At 33.1% G+C, this 23,543-nt stretch overlaps 2 protein-coding genes across 2 annotated transcripts; one reads left to right on the forward strand and one right to left on the reverse strand.

Moving 5' to 3' along the window:
- Positions 1 to 2,477: 2,477 nt before the first annotated feature.
- Positions 2,478 to 9,885, reverse strand: LOC131644969 (uncharacterized). The gene is made up of 18 exons (XM_058915604.1): positions 9,571 to 9,885; positions 8,298 to 8,417; positions 8,077 to 8,211; positions 7,918 to 7,980; positions 7,704 to 7,811; positions 7,099 to 7,176; positions 6,277 to 6,369; positions 6,072 to 6,158; positions 5,459 to 5,560; positions 5,257 to 5,376; positions 5,103 to 5,165; positions 4,443 to 4,588; positions 3,545 to 3,629; positions 3,397 to 3,455; positions 3,244 to 3,289; positions 3,039 to 3,130; positions 2,892 to 2,961; positions 2,478 to 2,790 (listed from the first exon to the last, which is right to left on the reverse strand). The coding sequence occupies exons 1-18, from the start codon at positions 9,772 to 9,774 to the stop codon at positions 2,719 to 2,721; spliced, it is 1,743 nt and encodes a 580-aa protein (XP_058771587.1). The 5' UTR covers positions 9,775 to 9,885; the 3' UTR covers positions 2,478 to 2,718.
- Positions 9,886 to 19,651: 9,766 nt separating this feature from the next.
- On the forward strand, positions 19,652 to 20,949 carry LOC131623730 (uncharacterized protein At4g19900-like). The gene has a single exon (XM_058894757.1). The coding sequence runs from the start codon at positions 19,678 to 19,680 to the stop codon at positions 20,929 to 20,931; it is 1,254 nt and encodes a 417-aa protein (XP_058750740.1). The 5' UTR covers positions 19,652 to 19,677; the 3' UTR covers positions 20,932 to 20,949.
- Positions 20,950 to 23,543: the final 2,594 nt, after the last annotated feature.

A 23,543-nucleotide genomic window follows, 5' to 3' on the forward strand; every position in this document is an offset into this window, starting at 1 on the left:
ATCTCATGTTTTTTCTTCTCTTTTTGTATGATTATTTAATACAATTAAATTTATATAATTAATATCCATTTTACAATTAAATAAATCATTTTAAATTTTGCATTTGTAACTAAATACATTTTGGATTGCATCAAATAATTTTTTTATCTCACGGGTCATTATCAGCACAATGTCTATTTTATTTTAATCCAAAATTATATTTATTTGAGAGACAATTTTTATTTTCAATTGTTAAAATTTTAATTTTTTTTCCATCTCACAAGTCTTTTTTTATGAGTATTTCATAATTGAGTCTATAGGATTATTATTCATTTATAATTAAGTCACTCATTTAAATTTTATATTTTATATGTATCTAAATATATTTTATACAATATCAAATAAATTTACCCGTACGGGAGCACAAATATCTTACTAGTTTATCTTCAAATTAAACCAATCTTGATCAAATATATATTTTTGAACCAGACTCGTGTGCACAGTTCAAAAGTCTATTACTCATTATATTTTAAAATGAATGTCGTTTAAGGTTTTTGCACATGGATTAAGAAATGCAATGATATTGTCCTAAAATATTACACTTTTACTTAATTAACCTATTAATATTTTGGAAATAGTGTACAGAGTACTAATTAATACTTCATCAATTTCATAAAAAGTGTCATATTTGAGCAATCCTGGTTCTTAAGAAAATGATTAGATGCGTTGGTTTTGATGAAAAAATTAATATCGTTTGCTATAATATCTCTATTAATTATAGTTGACTATAGTAAAAATTAATGAGTAGGGATATAGTAGTGAAAAAATACTAATAAATAATGTATTGGAATTGTAAATGGACCGTTATTTTGAGACATAAAAAAAATGTAAATAAGACACTTTTATGAGACAGAGAGAGTAGCAATTATTTTTGCATCGAAAAATAAAAATGACATTTTGAAACAAATTTTTTTTCCAAATCAACAATCATTTTAAAACGGGGAGAATATCCTATAAATAAATTTAGCCCCAGTTTTTTTTTATTTGGATAAATAGCCCCAAATTTTCTATACACCGCACACCGCCTATATGGACCATACACATTATTTTAACAAAACTCATTGTTTTTTTAAATAACGTGTACTAGTATCTTTTAAAATGCATAATAGTAAGAGATAGAGGGTCGATACATATCCATATAGAGTTGAGAGTGTGCACATGTGCACTCTGATTTTGAAAATTATATTTACCTTCTTGTTAATATATTATTTTGAACTCCTAACTTAAACTCGTCGCACCTAGGTATGATAATTAGTTAGTGCTAATTTGTATCCCAAATATAAATACATTGAAAAAAAAAAAGTAAAAATAGACTTTACACATTAAAAATGAAACATTAATAGGAAATGGAGGAAAAACGTGCATTAATGAATTTTCTCCAATTTGGTGGCAGCTAGAAGATAAGTACAAAGAAATAGGAACCCTATAGTCACATATAGGTATGTAACTAAACCAGCAATAGGGTAAGATATCGGTACCAAAAATAAGTAGAGTCAATTACATATACCATTTTAAAGATTAATGTGAATGGAAATCAATCTTGGTCGGTGGATTAGATAAAGGGTATAGTATCATTAACTTCTGAAATAGTACAATAAGAAAAGGACAAGACAGAGAATATTTGTCGGTCAGATATGAAAATGACATATCGAATTAAATCTAAGTTGAGGTATCTTAAACTATGGGTATAGTCTATTCTCTATAATGTCCAACTTAGACGCCAGCCAAAAAGTATTAAACTATTATGACCGTTTAAAATAAATTTGTTTAAGGAATAAATTAAGATTTTTTTTGTGATCTTATGTGTTTTGGCGACTCTTCTGTGTAGCAGGTGGAGTAAGCAACCACGTGGTTATAGCTAGTTTCGCAATCAAAAATATTCCCTGGAATCAAATTTTTTGGTGGTTCATTGTCCTTTGATGAATAGATAGATTTAGATGTATGAAAATAGATTAGGTCATCTATCAAGATGAGGTTCACATGGGAAGTGTTATTCCGACACTATTGATAGCCTCTGCATGGGGTTTTGCTGCCACGTGAGATTCCTGTTATGTTAAGTTATCAAGGAAAAGTTTTGATTTGAAGGATCACATTGTTATATTCTTTTTGATATGGGACTAGTCACAAAATAGACATGCATGTTTGGTTTATGTATAGGTTGTTATCGTGACATGAAAGTGACATGGTTGATCAAAATATTAGGTAGTAAGTTAAAACCTGACAGTTACGTGAATGAGATGAAAATAGGTGTGAGCTATGTTTTATGTGTAAGAACAAAACCACGATGAAAGAATCCTTGTGATGTAGCTAAATTTTTTTAAGTTTGGTATCACATGGACTAATTTAAAAACAATCCATTGATCAAACATTAATTAAAATGGAATTATTCAATAACACAATAAATGTAATGTAATTATGACTGCAGGTTCTGCTTAGTGTTTCCATTGTAGTATTGTTTTCAATTCATTTACGTAATGGTATATCCCTCCTGTCAAATGCAGTGATAGTATGTATTACAGTTACAGCTGAGTTACACAAGTTCTCAGGTCATACCAACCAACAACCACGCATTATCCTACTAAGTGAGGGAACAAGTGCTCTGGTCATAGAAAGTGAAAATTACAACCGAGAGTTACACAAATCTGAAAGATGCTACCCTGAGTTACCTGCCAATAATAACTAAAACTTAAAGTCCTTCTTCTTCGACTTGCCATCCTTTTCTTGCATCTTTCTTTTTCTCTTCTTCTCATTCTGGACCAGATAAAGACAAAATTAGATACAAATCATGATGGAATTTAAAAATAAAAAAAAATACCAATGTGAAGGTTCATGTAATTTGTAAGTTAACACACCTCTGCAACCATGTCACTGAAATCTTCTCGTTGACTACGCAACTTCTCTTCTTCCCTTGCTTCTTCGTACCTGCATAGCTCCCACAGAGGTAAGAAAACATTTCCACTCAATCAAAAATTATACTACATATGAAAAGAAATTCATACTTGGCAGGTAAAACATTTTCCATGGCTTCCAACTCTTCCGGCAGTAAAGTGACATCCACTTTATCTGACTTCTGACCTTTAAGCAAATCGACCTGAAAATTTCAAAGTCAAAAAGCATGAAACGTGCCAGCTCTAAAAAAAAATATCATCATCGCAAACAACCCCTTCCCCCTAATATTCCCCCACAGAGGAAAAAACTACTTACCCTTTTAGCACCCGATTTGTCCTGGGCGCCAGTGGCAACCACATAACTACAGATATGAGAATAGGGAATGTCAGAACTTGTCAAGAAACAAAAAATTATGAAGAGAAAAATGCTACTCAGACACTATATAAAGGTGCTCCAAAATTTACATACGTGTGTCCAGGTACAAGTAAAGATCCTGCACCAATTTTTTCTTCTCTCTCTTCAAGCACCTTCACAGAAAACCAAAAAAATGTTCAATTAGTTAAAACAGAAGTCAAAACTGTCCAAAAAATGTTCAATTCAATGTGAAAAAACTTACTTGATAAAGAGGCCTCTCAGGCTCCTTATTTCTCTGTTGCTTCCGGAGGTCAATAACATCAGGTGTCTCCACGCCGGTGGGAGTGCTGAGCAAAATAACACAATAAAAGAGGTGAGAAATGAGTTTAAAATGACAAAACATAAATTATAACCCAATGTTATTGATTGCAAACCATGGCAGAAACCAAAAATTTGCCATATGGTTCAGCCATAAAATGCCACGGCGCAGCCATCCTTCATAAATTGGCCATGGGGGTTGCCAAAAAATCAGACACCACAATCTGCCATGGCCGATATTTGATAACACTCATATAACTAACCTCCCTCAAACCAAACAACACACACCCAACCAAGCAAAACACAAAAGGGGAAAACTACAAGCAGAGAATGGTACAGGAAGACATTACAATTCAGAGGACCTGTTACTGTTAGCCCATTCAGGAGGGTAAATATTTCTTAAACATAAATTTACTCTGAACCAATCCTTTTCTATTATAAGTATTAAAAAGAAATGCAGAATGATGCAAACCGAATTCTACCAAACCTGTTTACAAAGTAAAAAACCTCATAGGTGGGTGGGTTTATGTTATAAGAAACAGTGAAAAGGGTAACATAAACCGTTTTCAATGTTTTGATTATGAAGTATGAACCATTGATATTGCAAAACAAACTAATTGAGAGACGTTCAATCATGCCAGGTAATTGCTAAATGGCTTTTTTTCATTTCTGAATTATTTTTCATGAAGAATAGCAATGCCTATTGCAAACAAATCAACTAAAAAATTGAGGTGAGGCACTTCAGAACACCCACAATTTCTTTTGATAAAGGACACAACAGAATCACACTTCAAACCTACAGTACATATAAAGAAGATACTAAAATGGTAAAATGACAATACCTTGATAAACTATCAACAGATTGGGTACCATCTTCAAGTTCCTCCTCTTCCATTTCTTCTTCCTCCTCCTCTTCTTCTTCCTCCTCTTCCTCCTCCTCTTCTTCCTCCAAATCACCCCAGTGTTTCGTCTTATCCACCGGCTCCTCCTGAATTATGAGAACATTGGGTAAAATATGAAAAGAAGTATCACAGTAAAATTGATAATCATGTTAAAGCTGACAAGATGTGCAGTTACTAAGTAGAATCTGTAGTATTTTTTTTTTTGCCTGAATAAATTATTGTATTCCACCAATGAAAGGACAGCCTCTTATGGGTGAAAAGAGAAGAAATTTTTCAAATGCCTCCCTTCCCCAAAAAAAATCATAAAACGGAAATATGCAATACAATTGAAGTTTTGGATAGATAAGATGATATGATACAATGCTAATTTCGTTCTTACTTTTTATTTCTACAATGTCTGCCACAATAGGATAAAGAAAACAAAACTATAACTAAAAATATGCACAGGAAAAAAAAAAAGAGACTGCATATGCTTCAGAAACATGTTTGCTATTGAAACACAGCAGTGAAGTTAAAAAAGAGGTGGCTTTGTAAAATAATATTGATTTATAAGAAATTTCCCCTTTATTTACAAAGTAGAACTCTTAAATTAAACCAAACCTCATAGTTAGGCTGGTCTTGTTGTTGAACACCAAAAACATCTCCATACAGTGGGCGTCCATACTGTTCACATAGAGACAAGTAAATTGGTTAATAAGATATAAGGGTGAATCCAAAAACAAACAATAAAACAGTTAATATATGAAAAATATACTTCATCAACGGGAGGCTTGCCCCAACCACCAGGGTGATAACCAAAACTAGCTCCAGCAGGTATGGGTGCATTCAGTCCCGGGATCTTCAGATGGGGGTATGATGGTGGAGGACCGTATCTCTGGGAAAAAATTAAACAAGTTTAATGTATACACAGGGACAATAATAGGATTAATGAAAAATGCACAAGACACTGTTATTACCTGCATATTAATAAGCCATGGAGGAGGAGCGCCCTCAGGCATACCAAGAGCTTCTTTCAACTCATGTGATAACATGCCTGGTTTCATCTCCCTCAATTTTACCTGCACATCAACAAATGTCATTATATAAGTAAAATTCAACACAGTAAAAAACATATAATGAACTAATAAACTAAATAGTGCAAATACGTCAACAATAATCTAAGTTTTTCCAATCAAGTAGGTAAACAAAATGCTACGAATGAGGAAAATACATTTGCAAAATAAATCCATATAATTTCATTAATATATGTCACTTAATGATTTTATTTAGCATACAAATTACAACAATCAGATAAACTCTACACTTTTATTTACAGAAGTAGAAATGATAACTGAAATCTGTCCAAAATAATGAACAACTTAAAATTTCAGTATTCCAGTAAACTCAATCATTGGGACAAATACATATTGCTCCACAATAGATATCCTCTCCTGCAAAGAAGCAGATATTATGGTGTCCTAAGAGACAGCTCAATGCTTCAACAAAACCAAAATCAAAATGTAGCAAGAGAGAAATAAACACAACCAGAGCAGAAGTTACACTATCGATACTTTCTAGCATAGATATTACCTCAAATTCTTTTCCTTCATGATACAACTCCCCAAGGGATGTCAGTTTTGGCTTTGTCTGATACTTAAAAAATGCATCATGAAGAACCTAGCAACCAAGAAGCATAACTATTAGAAGGTAATAAAATGGTTATAACACATGGATTAACGGAAAATCATAAGTAAAGCAAATTTTGTAAAACACAAAGGCAAACACAAAAAGAAACCTGGTAGTCAATATCCATTTTTCCCATTTTAGGTTGCATGCGTTCCCTTTGCTTTTGTTTCAACTTTTTACTGTCCTCTTTCTCAATATAAGCCTGCATGACACAGATAAAGAAAGACAACAAATAATCAGGTAAAGTGATAAAAGAATAAAGATGTCCGTATGTAGCATAGAAAAACCTCCATGTCATAAAAAGTTTGGTTGTAAGAAAGAAAATTCAACAGAGGGACACAAGACTATCAACATTCCCAATATCACATATCTATACTGCATGAGTTAATAATATATCAATTTAACAACAGGACTCCAACACTCTGTAACTTGCTTTTTTTATATAAGCTGCACTTTAACTTGCTATAAGTACAAACAACTTAATAAAAGAAACAACCCATCCATCCATTCATGAATCTATAACAAAGTTCTTCACTTATTACAGCTTTTGATCTACCTATTCAAATAATGTTGACAAACAATTCATAAGTTCATAATCAGTACTCAACATAAAAATTGCATGCAATGTTAGCATCTGATAGTACAGAAGAATGCAGTTTCAGGAACACAGATAGTAGCACATAAAAATTTCATAATCAGTATTCAACATAAAAGTTCATAATCAGTACTCAACATAAAATTCCATAATCAGTACTCAACATGAAAATTTCATAATCCGTACTCAATATAAAAATTTCATGCAGTGTTAGCACCTGAGAGTACAGAAGAATGCAGTTTCAGGAACACGGATAGTAGCAGATAAAATTTTGTAAGTAAATTAAATATTCAACCGGATGAATTAAAAAAACTAAATGCAAACAAGTCAGATTACCTGTCTGATTTTCTCAATTCCAGTGGCAGCAATGAAATCAGGAAGCTGAAAGGGTTGTTTCTCAATACCTCGTTTTCCCTGTCAAAACAAGAACATAACTTCTGATGAGATAATTAATAACTTGATATATGCCAACATTGATTATATAATTAGGCCAAGTAATATTAATATCAATCATAAAAAACTGAAGATAAGAGGAATTCAGCCTGAGCATTAAGCACAATGGAAAGGCATCTGAAAATTCAAAGTAGAACTATTAGAACCTTTATCATAAAAAGTGCCCATTAATATTATGCAACAATATCATATGTTTTATAGATCCCATCATATAACATAATGCAAGTTTGAGCTTCATATTCCCATTCAATATAACAAAGAAAATAAAATAGCAATGACTCAAGGATGCCCATTTCCAAACACCTACAAGTCCGGGTTTAGTGATTGCCACAGCCGCTCCCCTGCAAGCACCACATACATACATATATAAGAGAAACCTTATCGACGACATTGTTTTCACCCTATTTCTACATTACTCATGCAGGGCACAACCATCACACATGTTTGCAACATTAATCTATAATTATCAAGTTAGGATACTGACTAACCTGCAAAAACTTTCTCTTTTGACACCAATGCCTCGGTACAGGAACAGTATTCCGATAGGATTTCAAAAACACCAGCAACTTTGGATCTGCTGCAGTAGCATCCCAAACCTTAAAAATGAAAAGGAAATTATGTAAATAACAGTAGCATATCGGCCTTGAAAGAAGAGGAGACCCCACAATTTGAAATCAATTGTGCTATATAAAACATTCTTACCTCTACAACATCAGGTCTTGAGCTAACTTGTTTCAGTTCAGCAATTTTCATTCTTCGTTGAAGCTGAAAACAATAATAAACTTTCTCAGAATAAATCTCCATAGGATTAGAACAACAATAATTAGAATAAATGAAATAAACACGCTAAAGCTACTGCACCTTTTTCTTCTTGTTAGATACGCCGCCTTTTTCTTTTTGCTCATCTTCATTATCTTCATCATCAGAATCAGAATCAGAGTCAGCCTTCTTTTTAGTAGCTGCATTTTCTGTGGCCTCATCCTTCTTATCAGTTTCCTAATAGTACAATAGCAAACCTTTAAGCTAAACAATATAACAAAGAAACTGTAATGAGTAAAGAACAATTAAGACCAGCTCATTACTTCCGAAGCGGTGACATCAGAGAAAGCAAATTTCTCAAATATTTTTCTAAATTCTTCATCCAGGCCTTCAGATAGGTCTACCTTCTCTTCTACATACTCAATTTCAACTTGTTCAACAACCTAAAATAAAAATAATGACATAAGTTAGCATACTAAATTGAAATGCTGGCTAGCTGACATATTTCACCAATTCCGAAAACCATGATCTGCTTCGATATTTGATCTACAATCTAAAGGCGTATATAATTTCTGAAAACTCAACAGCAAAGCACAATGGAACAATTAAAGTAACTACTTCAGTTTAAGAGCCTAAATAGAAACAAAGCATATTGAATAATGTTCAACTGCATATTAACAAGTTCAAATTTCAGTTAGAGAATGAAAAGAAGAGACGAGAACTCTACATAGGGCCTGTTTGGATCGACTTATTTAAGCTTTTCTTATGCCATAATTTTTGTGACACAGTTTGGAAGAGTTTATTAAAACAGCTTATAGCATAATTCATAAACTTTTGAGTTTATTTTTATAATAAGTTTTTAAAGATAACTTATGAAAACTATTTATAGCACATATAAAAATAATTTAAGTTTATTTTATCTTTAGTTAGAAAAAATAGCTTATACAAGCCTTTCCATAAGTGCTTATTTTGATAAGCCATAAGTGCTTATACAAGCTTTTCTTATGCCATAAGTTTTTTGACACTGTTTGGAAGAGTTTATTAATAAAGCTTATAGCATTATTCATAAACTTTTTTGAGCTTATTTTAATAAGTTCTTAAAGATAACTTATGAAAACTATTTATAGCACATATAAAAATTATTTAAATTTATTTTATCTTTAGTTAGAAAAATAGCTTATACAAGCTTTTTCATAAGTGCTTATTTTGATAATCACTTATGCTATAAGCTCCAAATAAGCTGTTTATCCAAACAGGCCCATAGAGCTTTCCTTTCTTTCTATCCTCTAATTCTTTATAACCAATATAATATAAACCCTGCATAGAGCTTTCCTTTCTTTCTATCCTCTAATTCTTTATAACAAATATAAACCCTAATTTCACTAATTTTCGAAAACCCTAATTTCACTAATTTTCGAAAATCCTAATTTCCCTGCAACAATGAATGAACAAAACGCAAACACAGACTTGTTGAATCAATTTTCCCTAACACCTATTCTTTCCGGCGACAAAGCATTGTCGATTACAAACCTCCAGTCTATTAACAACGAAAATCAAAAGAATATTAAAGCTTATGAAAGTTAGAAGGATGATAACCTGCTTCGGATCAGTATTCTCCTTAGCGTCGTCGCTGTCTTCGTTAGTGTTAGGAGTTGTCTTCTCGGAAGGTTTCTTGTTTTTCTTCTGCCTCCGGCGACGGCGGCGTCGATCGCTTTCCCTTGGTTTCTTGACAGGTGTGGAGGCAGAATTGGGAGTGGCGGCGTGGCCGCCGTTCTGGTTGGCGAGCGACTCCGCTGGCATGGTTGAGGGTTTTAGAGAAAGTGAGAAAAATCAAAAATAGATTAAACGCAGTTAGTTTCAGTGTTGATGGATGGGGAGAATCGGGAGAAAATATGAAGAAGATGCAGTTACGCAACTTTATCGGGTGGGTATATAATGTTTTAAATTTACCCAATGCACCGTCTTTCTGTAAAGCAGTTTGGATATGGTTGTTGGGCCAATTGGGCTCTTGTTGAAGCCCAGTGGTTTTAAACATATCTTTGAAGGGAATAATTGAGTCAATTTCTTTATCCACCTTGACCTTCTTAGGAAGTGATCTCCGAAATCACCTTAGGTTTCACCTGAAATTTCTAAAAACTTTGAGTTTGGGTTTCAGAGATGTATTTCCGAAAACATCTAAAAATGGGTGTTTTTGGAAATGCATCTCCGAATTCTGAGAAAATATGAAAATGGTGATTTCGGAGTTGCATCTTCGAAGTCAGAGATATTATGAGGGTTTCAGCATGGGTTCTCACCTCAGAAAAATCTATAAAAAATTATTATAATGGAAGGATTTTCGGGTATACATTTCAAAAATAACTTAATATTTATTTAAAAAATTAAAATCAAAGTATATCAATAATATTAATTATATAATTAATTGTATTAATCAAGATATATAATTAAATATATACCATAAAAAATAAGAACAAAAAATAATATTTAGTAGATCCAATTTTCCATATATTAATTGGTCTAATTGATATTATATCTTTCATCTCATTGAAATATTCTTTAGTAAAAAATAATCTCATTTAATATTGACTATAATAAAAAAATTGATCTTATTTTTTATGATATATTAGATCAATTAATATATGAAAAAGTAAATGTGATATTAAATAATATCTATATAATTTATAATAATTAATTATTAAATTAATAATATAAACATTGTATTTGAATTTTTTAAAAAAACTATTGAATTAAAATAATATATATTTAATTATATATCTTGATTAATATAATTGATACACCCTAATTTTAATTTTTTAATAAATATTGGGTTATTTCGAAAATGTATATCCAAAAAACTCCAAGACTAAATATTGGGTTATTTCGTAAACACATATCTAAAAACATCCCTAAAAAATTAAATTTGGGTGAATTCGGAAATGCATTTCCGAAACACCTTGATTTGGGTGTGTTCGAAAATGCATTTCCAAAACACCTTGATTTGGGGTGCGTTCGAAAATACATTTCCAAAGGATTTTATCGGGTTTTCAGGGGTTTTTCCCCACCCATATAAGGTGTACAAAGAAATTCTCGTATGTTTGGAAGACACTTTGTGGTTGTTTCAAGGGGATTGCTCTTTCCACCCTTAGTGTTGAAGAGTCGCTGTTAAGAAACCCGAAAAATATCCTTGAAATAATATGAAAGTTAATTTTTTGTCCCCTCAAAAACACTACGTAAGTGAGTTACCCCATTATTCCGAACCAACTTTTTTTTATTGTGTTTTTTTAAACATAAATGAGTTTTTTGAAATATAAGTTTTGGAACCTTTGAAATAAAATAGGGTTTACATTGAGCTAAAACATTTAAAAATATAGGTGTAACATCACCATAAAATATCTCAATATTCTTATATGATATTTATCTACTACAACAGTGAGAGGTCCTCTCTTGAATTTAGGTTTACAGAGATCACCCGTCTTTAGGGTTAGTAAATTTCTAATTGGACATATTAGTGAATAAATGTATATAAAACAACCTATTAGATTTGAGGATATCATATTCCGAGAACACGTTTTTAATTTGAAAGTTTTACTATATGATTTTAAAAAGGACATTATATATATATATATATATATATATATATATATATATATATATATATATATATATATATATATATATATATATATATATATATATATATATATATATAAAAGATTTATTGAGTATAAAAATACTATTACATAATTACTCTACTTAACTCAATATAGATAAAGAATTTTAGTAATCCAGTATATATTATGGTATCTAAATTTAGTATATTGTGTTTATAAGTATTGATTATTATGTATTAGTTTTTTAAATATTTCTCTTTTAAAAAAAATTGTGTTTTTCCAATATGTTATTAATCTATACGAATTTGGTTATCTTCTCCTGGATGAAGACAAGACATAATGGATTGAGTTGGATAAGAATGAAAGATAAAAAAATGAGAGTTAACTTTGTCAAGATTATATAATCGAGGATTGACATCGTTGAGGTTATATAGTATTTTGATATATCATGACAGAATTAGGCAAGCAAAGTGTATGACATTTTTGTTTATCATTGCTTTATATGTAACATCTCATAATTTCAGTTTATTAATTTAATTTGGATTTAAATTAAACAATTGGAATTTTAGTATTTTATTTGGATTTAATTGGAAAATGATGGAGTAAGAGCTATTGGGCTTATGGTGTGATGTTAGTAAAAGAGGGGTGCTAATTGGTTAGGCCTTTTACTAAGTTGTGGTTAATTTATTTTATTTTATTTTTCATAAAATAAGAAAAAAATGAATCATTTGGGAGAAAGGAAGAACACGTGAAAAGAGCAAGAGAAGAGAAAGAGGCAAGAACGTGGAACCGGAAGGAAAACATTCAAGAGATTCATCGAGGTAAGGGGGGACTCTTCCTTTTAGTATCTCTTATGTGATCTTAGGTAATAGGTAGATTGATGTATGGTTTGATTCAATTAGACATTGGGGTTGTTAGGTTAGGTTGTTATAAATGGATTGAAATGATGATAATTGTGTAAACTATTTGGTTAATAATGCGTTTAAATGATGTTTTATGGTGTATAGTTGAATGTATGATGATTATATGCCTGTATGTGATGTCTGGAATCGTTTTTGGGTGAAAAGGGTGTGAAATCGCAGGGTCTATCGCAGACTTGGGGTTTGCTGAAATCAAATGTCCGCTGAGCGGAGGGGGTCTGCTGAACGGAGGTCCCAACGTAGTTTGCTTCTGTTGGACGTCGCTAGAGGTCCGCTGAGCGGAGGTCTAAAGGATTCGCTTCTGCCTTGCTTCGCTGAGCGAACCTTGTTGAGTGTGAATTTTTCTAAAACTTTAAAATGACGTATCTTTTGATCTGTTAATCGTTTCTTAGTGCCGTTTTGGGCGTTGTGCAAGTAATTGAATGTTTTATATGATGAATGATGAATATGGGCAGTAGCCGACTTTATTCTTTAAAACTCGATTAAATTACTTGATGAGAATTGAACATTGTGTGCATATGAGATAGGTGTGACAATGTGTTTGATGTGATGATGAATTGGTTGTGATTGATGTTGTGATTGTGATGAATGCATGGCTATTTGAATGATGTTGAAAACATGTACATACTTATTCGGTGATGTGGTGTTGAGGTGAGTTATTCATCGTGATTCGGTGATGTTTTTAAGTATGTTATGTGTGTTTCATTCATTCATATGCATTTGATGATGGATCCCGTTGATGAGTGGATCGTTGGTGGCTAATTCCCATTGTGCGGAGATTAGTAAGCAGTCATCGTGTGCCCATGGGGGTGTGAGCGATGAGGTTAATCGTGTGCCCATGTGGGGTGTGAGCGATTAAAGGGCAGTATCGAGGAGAGAAGTCCTGTGAATGTGATTCACGAATTTTGGTACCACATGCATAGTGTCAGTTGTGTCATATGCATTTTGTCATAGCATGATTGTGTGGATTTCTGTGTTTTGTATCGTAATCTATTATTATGTGATTTGGTGAATAATAGATGTGAATCTCAATGTGTATAATTGGGTGAACGGTATATTATGATGCTTGTTGCTTATGAATTGCATAATATTTACTAATTGAGAATGAGACTCACCCTTACATGTTGTCATTTTCAGATTGAGGAGTAGCGACATTAGTGCTCGGTGAGGATGACTCGTAGAGTTTATCCGTTTATGTTGGGTCGTGTCGGTCATGCTCTGATCTTGTAACACTGGGGGACGATAGTTATAGAGATTTATGAGAATTCTCTATTTTAATTGGTGTTGGATTATACTTTCATTTGATTACGTTAATGATGTTTCTTATTCCGCTGTGATAAACATAATTGTGTTTTTGGTAAATCGTTTCCTAATAAAGTATGACCTAACCATGATTGATTTATTTATTTTAAATAATTGTGGCACCCTTGTGTTTATGTTTTACTCTGATATATTTATTTAATTGCCGAGGGGTTTATAAGGGTGTTACATTATACATCTTTTATTTCTCTTTAAATTGAAAAGAATTTTATTGGGATATGGAGAAATAATTATGGTAATGTTTTTTATTTTTAGGTTTATCATTTTTATATGATTTAAGAAATTTATTAGGATATTAAGGTTTGAGGAATCAATCCATATAAGATTTGATGACACTGAATTTAATAGTGAAAAGTCAGAGCTAGTTAAAGCTTTTGCAGATTTGGAGATCAAAGAGAAACCCTCATTACCTCTAGTTGTATAGGAAAATGAAACACTACCTGGTGACGAAGAAGATGTTACTCTATATGACAATGAAATATTATAAGGACCTACCTTTAAGTACAAATCAACTTATTTAAAATATCAAATCATTGAGAACAAAGATGATTATATGAGAACAAATCACCCCCATAATACTCATGCTAACACACAATTATGACCCAATTAACTAAATACTCTATATTCTATTATTATTAATATTAATCAACTATATAATTTAAACGCGTAGTTATTAGAGTTTTTCTTTGGCCACCTCCCTATGGGGGTCACCCCCAGCGAAAATCCCAAAATACCCCTGCTTCGGAAATGAACTTCCGAAGCGCTTTTTTATTTTAAAAAATTTCCTTAATTCGGAAGTGCATCTCCGAAAATACCCCATGGGGGGTGCCTTCGGAGATGAACTTCCGAAAACACCTTATGGGGGGTGTCTTCGGAAATGAACTTCCGAATTATGCAGAAACTGTGTTTTTTTTTATGTTTTTTCATAACAGTCTCGCATTTTAATTAAACGCAAACGCCAAATAAATTAAGCAATAGATAAACTGAAAATACTAATATGATAAATAAACAAAAAAAAAAATACTAATCCGATGAAAATAATATATACAAACCGAAAAAAATAAAAATAGTGTGCTAAAGATACAATCCGATAACAAAAAATATATAAACCCGACCACTACTGGGTGTGCCTAAACCTCTCCCCCTGAGACCTCCTCTGCCGCCTGTATGTCGCCGCACGGTCCGCATCAGTGACGATCATCTCCATCACGGCGATTGCCTCTGGACCGCCCCGCTCCACGATACCTCGATCCAACGCGTCCCGCCCAAGCATCGATATCCGCTGGCAGATCGGCATGAGATCAATGGCGTGATCATCCTCGGCCTGCTGGTTCTCCAGGATCTCCTCGTGTGCTGGCCTAGGAGCGCCGGGAATGTCGGGTCTCAGAAGAGGATGTGACACCCGGTAGAACCATGTGACGTATCCCTCCTCACTGTGCCAGTCCTGGGTGACCCGAGTGAGACGGTACTCCAGCAGTACCACATGATCCTCCCAATGCTCCCATATGGCAGTGAGCTGCACTCGGGTCACAGTGTCGGGAGCAGCCTCAAAGGGTGACCTGGGTATCCGCTGCACGAATCCGAACTGACGCATGCACCGCTCAGGGAGATATCGAACCATGATGCCGGTCCCGCAAGCCAACCAGCCAGAATAAAGTGCAATGCCGTCAAAGGGGACAATCTGAGCGTAGTCGATGAACGGCCTCCAGGTGACGTCGTCGTGCAGAGTGCGGTCCAGGTATCCACGGTATGGTCCACCGCATCGTTCCCCCTCTGGAGATCGTATCTGGCGGCCCTGGGCAAGGCGTCCACGTACGCAGGATCGAGGTGGTAGCCGTGGATGCGGGAGAAGTAGGAGATGATCCAGCTCTGAAACAGAAACAAGATAATGTACTAAAATTAAATACGAAACATATATAAATAAATAAATAAATACGATAATGTATTAAAATAAAACGTACCGTAAGCAGTGTGCAGGATCCGACCAACTGCCTCGTCCTCCAGTTGGAGGCCTCATTCAGCTTCTGGTAGAGATATGCCAGAGTAGCTGACCCCCAGTTCCACTAGTGAACGGTATCCAGGTCCATGAAATAGCGGAGGTAGGCCACGTCGACGTACCTGGCACTCTTGTCCACAAAGCATGCAGCGCCTACCACATGCATGTACCAGCACCGGAGAGCGCAACCGCGGTGGTACTCCTTGAATAGGTCGTTACCCTCCTGCTCGGCCTCGGCCGCCGCGTCCAGGTGGAACTCAAAATAGAGGCTCAGTGTGTTGAACCGGACATGAGGCCCACAAGTCGTGACGCACTCAAAGTGAGCAACCTCGTGCGGCAGGCCCAAATAGTGCATCATCCACTCAATGGCCTCGACCCTCTGGATCCTGGAGTGGTCCAACAGCGGCCCCCTAATAGGCAGGTGGAGAAGACACTGGACGTCATGCAAGGTGATCGTCAACTCCCCCACCGGCAAGTGGAAAGAACACGTCTCCTTGTGCCAGCGCTCCACAAATGCCCCCTGCATGCCGGTGCTGATGGTGGTGTACCCGGTCATGCAGAGCCCGCTAAGCCCTGAACCTCGCACATGGTCGTTAAACCACTGAGCTGCTGGTTTAAACAGACCGAAAATCTTCCTGGAGTGGTTCACCATTTTCAATGGCTCTCTCTCCTGTTACAAAAAAAAACAAATAAGCGAGAAATAAACGGTAAAATTATAAAAAATGGTGACAAATAAACGGCTAAGTTAAAAAAAATACCTCTCCCTCCCAGATCCGCCGAGCGACGTGATCCTGGTAGTGAATCAGCAGGGAAGTGTCAAAAGGCCCTCCCGGATAGCTATCCACCTCCTGCTCCTCCTGCTCCTCCTCCTCCCCGACTGGAGGGTCAACATCCGGTATGACCTCCTCCTCCTCATCCTCATCCTCATCCTCTCGCTGGCGGGAAGAAGATACCCGAGCCAGCCTACTCCTAGAGCCTGAAGCAGATGAACTCTCCACCAAGTCCTGTGGAACGTGCACACGGCGTCCCCGGCCCCGCCCGCGTGTCGACGCCAGCTGCGCCGCCGCCCGCTCGCGTCTAGCCGACGCAGTTTGGGACTCCCTGTCCTGTCTGATGCGTGCTGGTTGGTTGCCTGACATGTTCCTGTAAACAATCGAAATCGATTAATATGCGAGACAAATGAAAAAACAAAAAAATGCACTTCTGATACAGTTCGGAAGTTCATTTCCGAAACTGGGATGGAGGTGTTTTCGGAAATGAACTTCTGAAACACCCCTGTGCAGAGCTTTTCTGCAACCTACAATGGCAGACCCCAAAATCAAACTTTAAACCTATGTCTACACATTCTAAACATCCTAAATACCAGTACCAACCTAACCTAATACATATTTTCCTATTTGTAAACACCCTAATATCAATTTTAAGCATAGATCTAAAACTCATAATGCTTACCGATTGAAGAGGTTGGAGTGCTTTTTAATGTAGTATAGGAAGCTTGTTGGAGCCTTTGATGTTGCCTTGGAAGTCTTTTAACAAAATTTCGCCTTTGGTGTTGTTTGATGTTGGATTAGGGTAAATGAATGGGGGAGGGGGAGTGTTCTGCTTAATCTGCAGAACGCGCATTGTTTCGGAAGTTCATTTCCGAAATGCTGTTTTCGGAAATGAACTTCTGAAATGAGACAATTTTTTTAAAAAAAAAGGCGCTTTCGGAGATGAACTTCCGAAAACACCTTTTTTATGCAGTTCGGAAGTTCATTTCCGAAGTCAGGGGTAGTTTGGGTTTTTCACCAGAGGTTAACTAGAAGGTTGGGAGGTTGGCAAAGAAATTTTCTAGTTATTAATAGGTTCCTATTTCACTAAATAATTCAAAATAAGGGAATTAAATAATTAAAGGAATATTACGGGCGTTACACCTTTCGCGGTAACAACAGCTAGATACTTGGGCTAAGTAGGACACTTGGCCTAAACCTTGAATAACAACAGCAGGAAACTTTGCCTAAGCCCTGAATAACAAAAAAGCCATAACACAAAGAATTTGTAAATGATCGCCAAAGGGCGTGAGCATGATCATCAAAGAAAAACTCTTAAGAGCATGGTTATAATCTGGCCTACAAAGGAATGATAACTGCGAGGATACAAAGAATTAATTGAACTCGCCTCAAGTAATACTTGAGGGACTTAAATTAAAGCCTCTCCACAAGGAATTAACTTAAAGTCTTGCTTGAGGGACTCAAATTAAAGTCTTGCCTGAGGGACTCAACTTAAATTTTTGCTTGATAAACTTAACTTAAAGTCTCTCCTGAGGGACTCATCTTAATCTCACATGAGGGACTCAACTAAAGCTTCTCACCTCCATGCAAGAGCTTGCTATAAATCCCACGATAAAATCTAAAAGTCTCTAACATCCCTTAATCATTAGAGATGATCACATATTATACTTTTAGAAAATATAAAAACTTAAACCGTTATATCATTTATTTATTATTTTTTGATTTAATTACTATTTTTTGAAATTATTTTTTATTTTAAACTTAAATAGTTTTAATCTACTTTTATTTTATTTTTACATAAAATTGACTCAGTGTTTACTTTTAATTTATATCTTTTATTTATAAAGTTCAATAAAAGGTATAAGAACAATGATTTGTCACGATTTATCATTAACCCGTTATTCAAAAATAAAAATAAAGATGTTATCAATTTTAAGTGCGCAGAATCAAAATTATTTAAATTTAAAACAAACTACTATTTTTTTGAATAATTGTAATTAAATATTAGTATTTTATAAGAAAAAATCTCACCTTTATTTTGACTATAGTAGACATTAATTAAATAACCATTTTGTTAATTATCTTTAAAACACAAAAAAAAAATTAATGTAATGGTGAAAGTTGATCTTAAAGGTTGTGAATGAAAGTGATTATGTTCAAAATTTATCAATAAAATATGTTCGAAATTCTCAATAAAAATAAATGACATATAGTACTTTTAAGTAGATTGAAAAATTAACATTTGAAAAAGATAAATAATTAAAAAAAATATATATTTTAAATATAAGTACATATTACATATTTATACATTTTTAAGATGATTAATGTTTCAATTTTATATATTGAGGTATCTAAAATACCATTTACATATTATATAGTTAATTTTGATTTTTCATCTTCTAAAACACTTAGTGGCATTATTTAAGAGTGTATTTAAAAGAGAAACAATAAATAAATCCAGTAGTTTAAAAATAAATTTATATTAATATTTAAAACAATTTTTTATCTAATGATTTTTATATTTAAAAATAAAGAGAGTAAATGATTAAAACGAATAATTTGTAAAAGAAGATAAATGACAAAAATTATATTGAAGCCAAAATTTTAGAATACATATAAAATATAGTAAATGATCAAAACGAATAACTTGTAAGAGAAAATAACTGGCAAATTATATAATGATGAAAACGAATAACTTGTAAGAGAAAATAACTGACAAATTATATTGAAAAAAATTAAAAAGATATAAAACATAGTAATTGATCAAAAGGAATAACTTATAAAAAGAAGAAAATTAACTAAAATTATATTGAAGCCAAAATTTAAAATTCATATAAAATAAATGATCAAAAGGAATAATTTGTAAAAGAAGATAAATGACTAAAAGTATATTGAAGCCAAAATTTATATATATATATATATATATATATATATATATATATATATATATATATATATATATATATATATATATATATATATATATATATATATAATATTACAATTTTTTTGAATGAGATTAGAAGAGTCATTCAATTCTCCATTTCTCTCCCAACACTTCAAACTCTTTTTGCATTTTCTCTTCTCTCATGGAAGATCATATCAAACATCATCATCATCATCTCTTTCACAAACTCCATAACTTTCTTCACAACTTCAAAAAATCTCTCTTTTCCATTCTCTTCATACTACCTACACCTTTCCTTGCTCTTCTCATTCTCTTTCTCTTAGCTTACAATGCTTTCTCCATTTTCACCTTTCACATTCCTCATCATGATCACTCCTCACACAAACATCTCCTTCTTCCACCACCATCTCACACCAAAATCAAACTCTCTTCTTCCGTCTTCTTCGCCCGTAACGAAGAACATTCTTCACCAATCATCAACAAAGGAGATAAAAAACACAAACATGTCTTAAACACCTTGCCTTGTGAAACAAGTTTCGAAAAAAGACTCGATGAATTTTTCACTCCAAAGTCCTTTTCTTCTTCTTCATGCAAGGTTAGATTTTTTATGACTTGGATTTCACCCTTGAAATCATTTGGTGAGAGAGAGTTCTTATCAATTGAAAGCTTATTCAAGTCACACCCAAAAGCTTGTTTGGTGATAGTTTCAAAATCAATGGATTCTAAAAAAGGAGCTCAAATTCTAAAACCTTTTACAAAAAATGGCTTTAAAGTCATTGCCATCGAACCCGATTTCAACTATATATTCAAAAACACGCACGCCGAATCGTGGTTTAATCGATTAAAACAAGGGAATGTGAATCCAGGTGAAATCTCTCTAGGTCAAAACCTCTCGAATTTACTTCGACTTTCTCTCTTGTATAAATATGGAGGAATTTACATAGATGCCGATGTAATGATCTTGAAGAGTTTCTCAAATCTAAGAAACACTATAGGAGCACAAAACATTGATGCCAAAACAAAGAAATGGAGCCGTTTGAACAATGCTGTATTAATATTTGACAAAAACCATCCTTTACTTTTGAAGTTCATTGAGGAATTTGCCCTAACTTTTGATGGAAACAAGTGGGGGCATAATGGTCCTTATTTAATATCTAGGGTTGTTTCTAGAGTGAGTGGAAGAGAAGGGTTTAATTTTTCTATAGTTCCACCTTCTGCATTCTATCCTGTGGATTGGAGAGGTATAAAGAGTTTGTTTAAAGGGCCTAAAGATCATGAAGTTCATTCAAAATGGTTGGTTAAGAAAATGAAGCAAATAAGAGAAGAGAGCTTTGCATTGCATTTTTGGAATAGGCAAAGTAGGAATCTTAAGGTTGTTAAAGGAAGTGTTATTGATAGTATCATTTCTAGTTGTTGCATCTTTTGCAAGAATTAATAGCTTTTTTAATTAAGTTTGTAGTGTTAGTTAGTGTCTTAGAATTACAAGTTAAAAGTTTGAACAATGATTATGTTGCAACTTGGAATTAATCATAACATTTTTTTTAGTAAATAATAAGCATTATGCTTTGTTCTATTTTTTAATATATATTTGCATGACTAGATGTATATTATAATTTGATTTATTCATCATAGCTTCTATCACCATGAAAATAAAAGAAAGAAATAAGAAAAAAGATTAAAAAAAAAAAAGAAAGAAAGGGGAGGGTTAGATATGTGATCCACCTACTTTCAATTTCCAAGAATTCAAACACTTTTAGTTCAAACACAAATTTCTTGCCATACTCATATCCCATCCCATTCATGTCATTTAAAATTTAATCATCTATTTAATTATTTTAAAATAAATGCTAACATGTGTTTGGAAACATGTTATTTTTATAACACATATTGAAGAATTCAATATGTAAATCTTGTTTAAAAAGTCTTATATTTAATTTGTTAAAATTTTAAAATTTGTTTTTTTTCTATACAAATTTTTACTTTGAGTGGCTTTACATTTATTAGTAAGACAAAAGTTAGCTTAGTTTAAGTTTTAATTGTATTGACATTTGAAATTTTGAACAAAATAACATATTGCACAATCTTACAAGATGTGAGGAGAGATTACACAAAATAAAAGAAATTAGTTTCATAATTTACTTTGGTAAATTTATGTTTATCTACATGAATGAAATAGGAATTGGTAGTAGGTTAGTAGTGTTGAATAAAGACATAGAAGTAAAGCTAATGTATCATATATCGAAATTGAAAGAGAACATTGTGAACACTAATAAGTTGCAATGTAAGTTATCGATACTCAAGGCTGTACATTTTGTTGTAACTATTTTAAATTCAGTTAGAATAGTCACTTATTTACTACAAGAAAAAGCATGTACCCCTCCCTAGTGTAAAAAAACTTTCACTAGGCGCAGACTAGGTGGCACAGTGTCTTAGTATTTTGCTAGGGGTTAAGCCCCTGGCAAAATAGTGTAAGTTTTGAGATTTGTGAGAATTTAAGTTTCTAATGTAATAATTAAAAGATCTTTGGAGACATATAAGAGGATTGAGAAACACTTATTAACACCTTGATATTATGCGATTCATGTATTAAGAGGAGAGATTGAAAAACACTTGAGTAAAAAACATAAGATGTTCTTATGAACTTAGAGAGCTAATTACTTGTAACTCATCTTATAATGGAATAGACACTACGCCAAACAAGATTTTAGACAGCGCCTTTTTTTGACTTTAGACAGCGTTATAAAGCGTTGTCTATTCCAGCGCTGTTGTAGGTAAAGACAACGCTTCGTAAAAAGTAAAGGCGCTCCTAAATACCCCCTTTAGACACCCCTTTTACTTTGAAAGTGCTGCTAAAGGCCATCTTAAGTCAGCGCTTTTATTTTTAAAGCGCTGCTAAAGGCCCCCTTTAGCCAGCACTTTTACTTTTAAAGCGCGGCTAAAGGCCCCCTTTAGCCAACGCTTTTTCTGAAACAAAAAATTTAAAAAAAAAGCCTCTTTAGACAGCGCTTTTATTGTAAAAGTGGTGTCTAATGTCCACGAAATTTTTTAGATAACATTTTTGAAAAAAAAGCGCTGTTTGATATATACAATTTTATATGCATAGATTTTAACCATATTTGCACCAGGTTATCACTAATGCTTTGCACCTGTATATATCATTACAAATTTCATCAGATTTTCACAAATTGGAGTTTCAATCCAATAAAAAACAATACCAAAAGATATACCATATACATTTGCACCAACGTACTTATATATACTATTACTCTTGTACATATATACTTTACAAAAAAACAACACCAAAAGATATGCCACATTTTTCACCATTATATACCATTACAAAATCTATTAATCTCTATCTTCTACATCTGCACATATAACCTGAAACAACACCAAAATATCGTAATTTATACCATGATACAAACAAAATATAATTTACCACATGACAAACACAACAAAATTACAACACTTGAATATACTCAAAATTCTCATCAATTAAAGTAAGATTACTATATACCTTATATAACTTTCGACTCAATAATGAATTGACACCAATCCTCCTTAAGTTCATCCAACTGAGAACTTTAGTAATGAGCACACTTGAATTCATGAAAGTACTACATAATAATATAACATAGTATGTTTAAGTTAAAATTATTTAATGGAAAATATAAAAAAGTAGAGAATTTATTTCTAATACAATCCTCCAGTATGTTCATAAGAGCCCTTGTATTGTCATATTTTTGTCAACTAATAGCAGCTGTAAAATATACATACCATATAAAATATTTTAAGTAAATACATAAGAAGATGTGAAAATAATATTTAGTTGACAAAGAGCTTTTTATATTTTCTCAATGACACGCATGTAGTAACTGATCTAGAAATTTTAAAGTGGAAAGGGAATCCTTAAAACTCAAGTTGACCAAATACTATATAATGTATTTAGAATCAATCTCCATTAGATATGTTACCCAATCAAGACAAGTAAATGTTGGATAAATAATTGAGAGAATGATATTGATTATGTATTCACCATCAAGGTAC

The sequence above is a fragment of the Vicia villosa genome, linkage group LG1 (genome assembly GCF_029867415.1).
Source record: "Vicia villosa cultivar HV-30 ecotype Madison, WI linkage group LG1, Vvil1.0, whole genome shotgun sequence".
Taxonomy (NCBI): Eukaryota; Viridiplantae; Streptophyta; class Magnoliopsida; order Fabales; family Fabaceae; genus Vicia; species Vicia villosa.

Bases quoted from the DNA above. Each gene is read 5' to 3' on its own strand.
- LOC131623730 (XM_058894757.1), top strand. From the start codon at position 19,678: ATGGAAGATCATATCAAACATCATCATCATCATCTCTTTCACAAACTC.
- LOC131644969 (XM_058915604.1), bottom strand. From the start codon at position 9,774: ATGCCAGCGGAGTCGCTCGCCAACCAGAACGGCGGCCACGCCGCCACT. The intron at 8,212-8,297 runs GTAATGAGCTGG...TTGTACTATTAG, and splicing joins CTGATGTCACCGCTTCGGAA to GAAACTGATAAGAAGGATGA. The intron at 7,981-8,076 runs GTGCAGTAGCTT...TATTGTTTTCAG, and splicing joins TATCTAACAAGAAGAAAAAG to CTTCAACGAAGAATGAAAAT.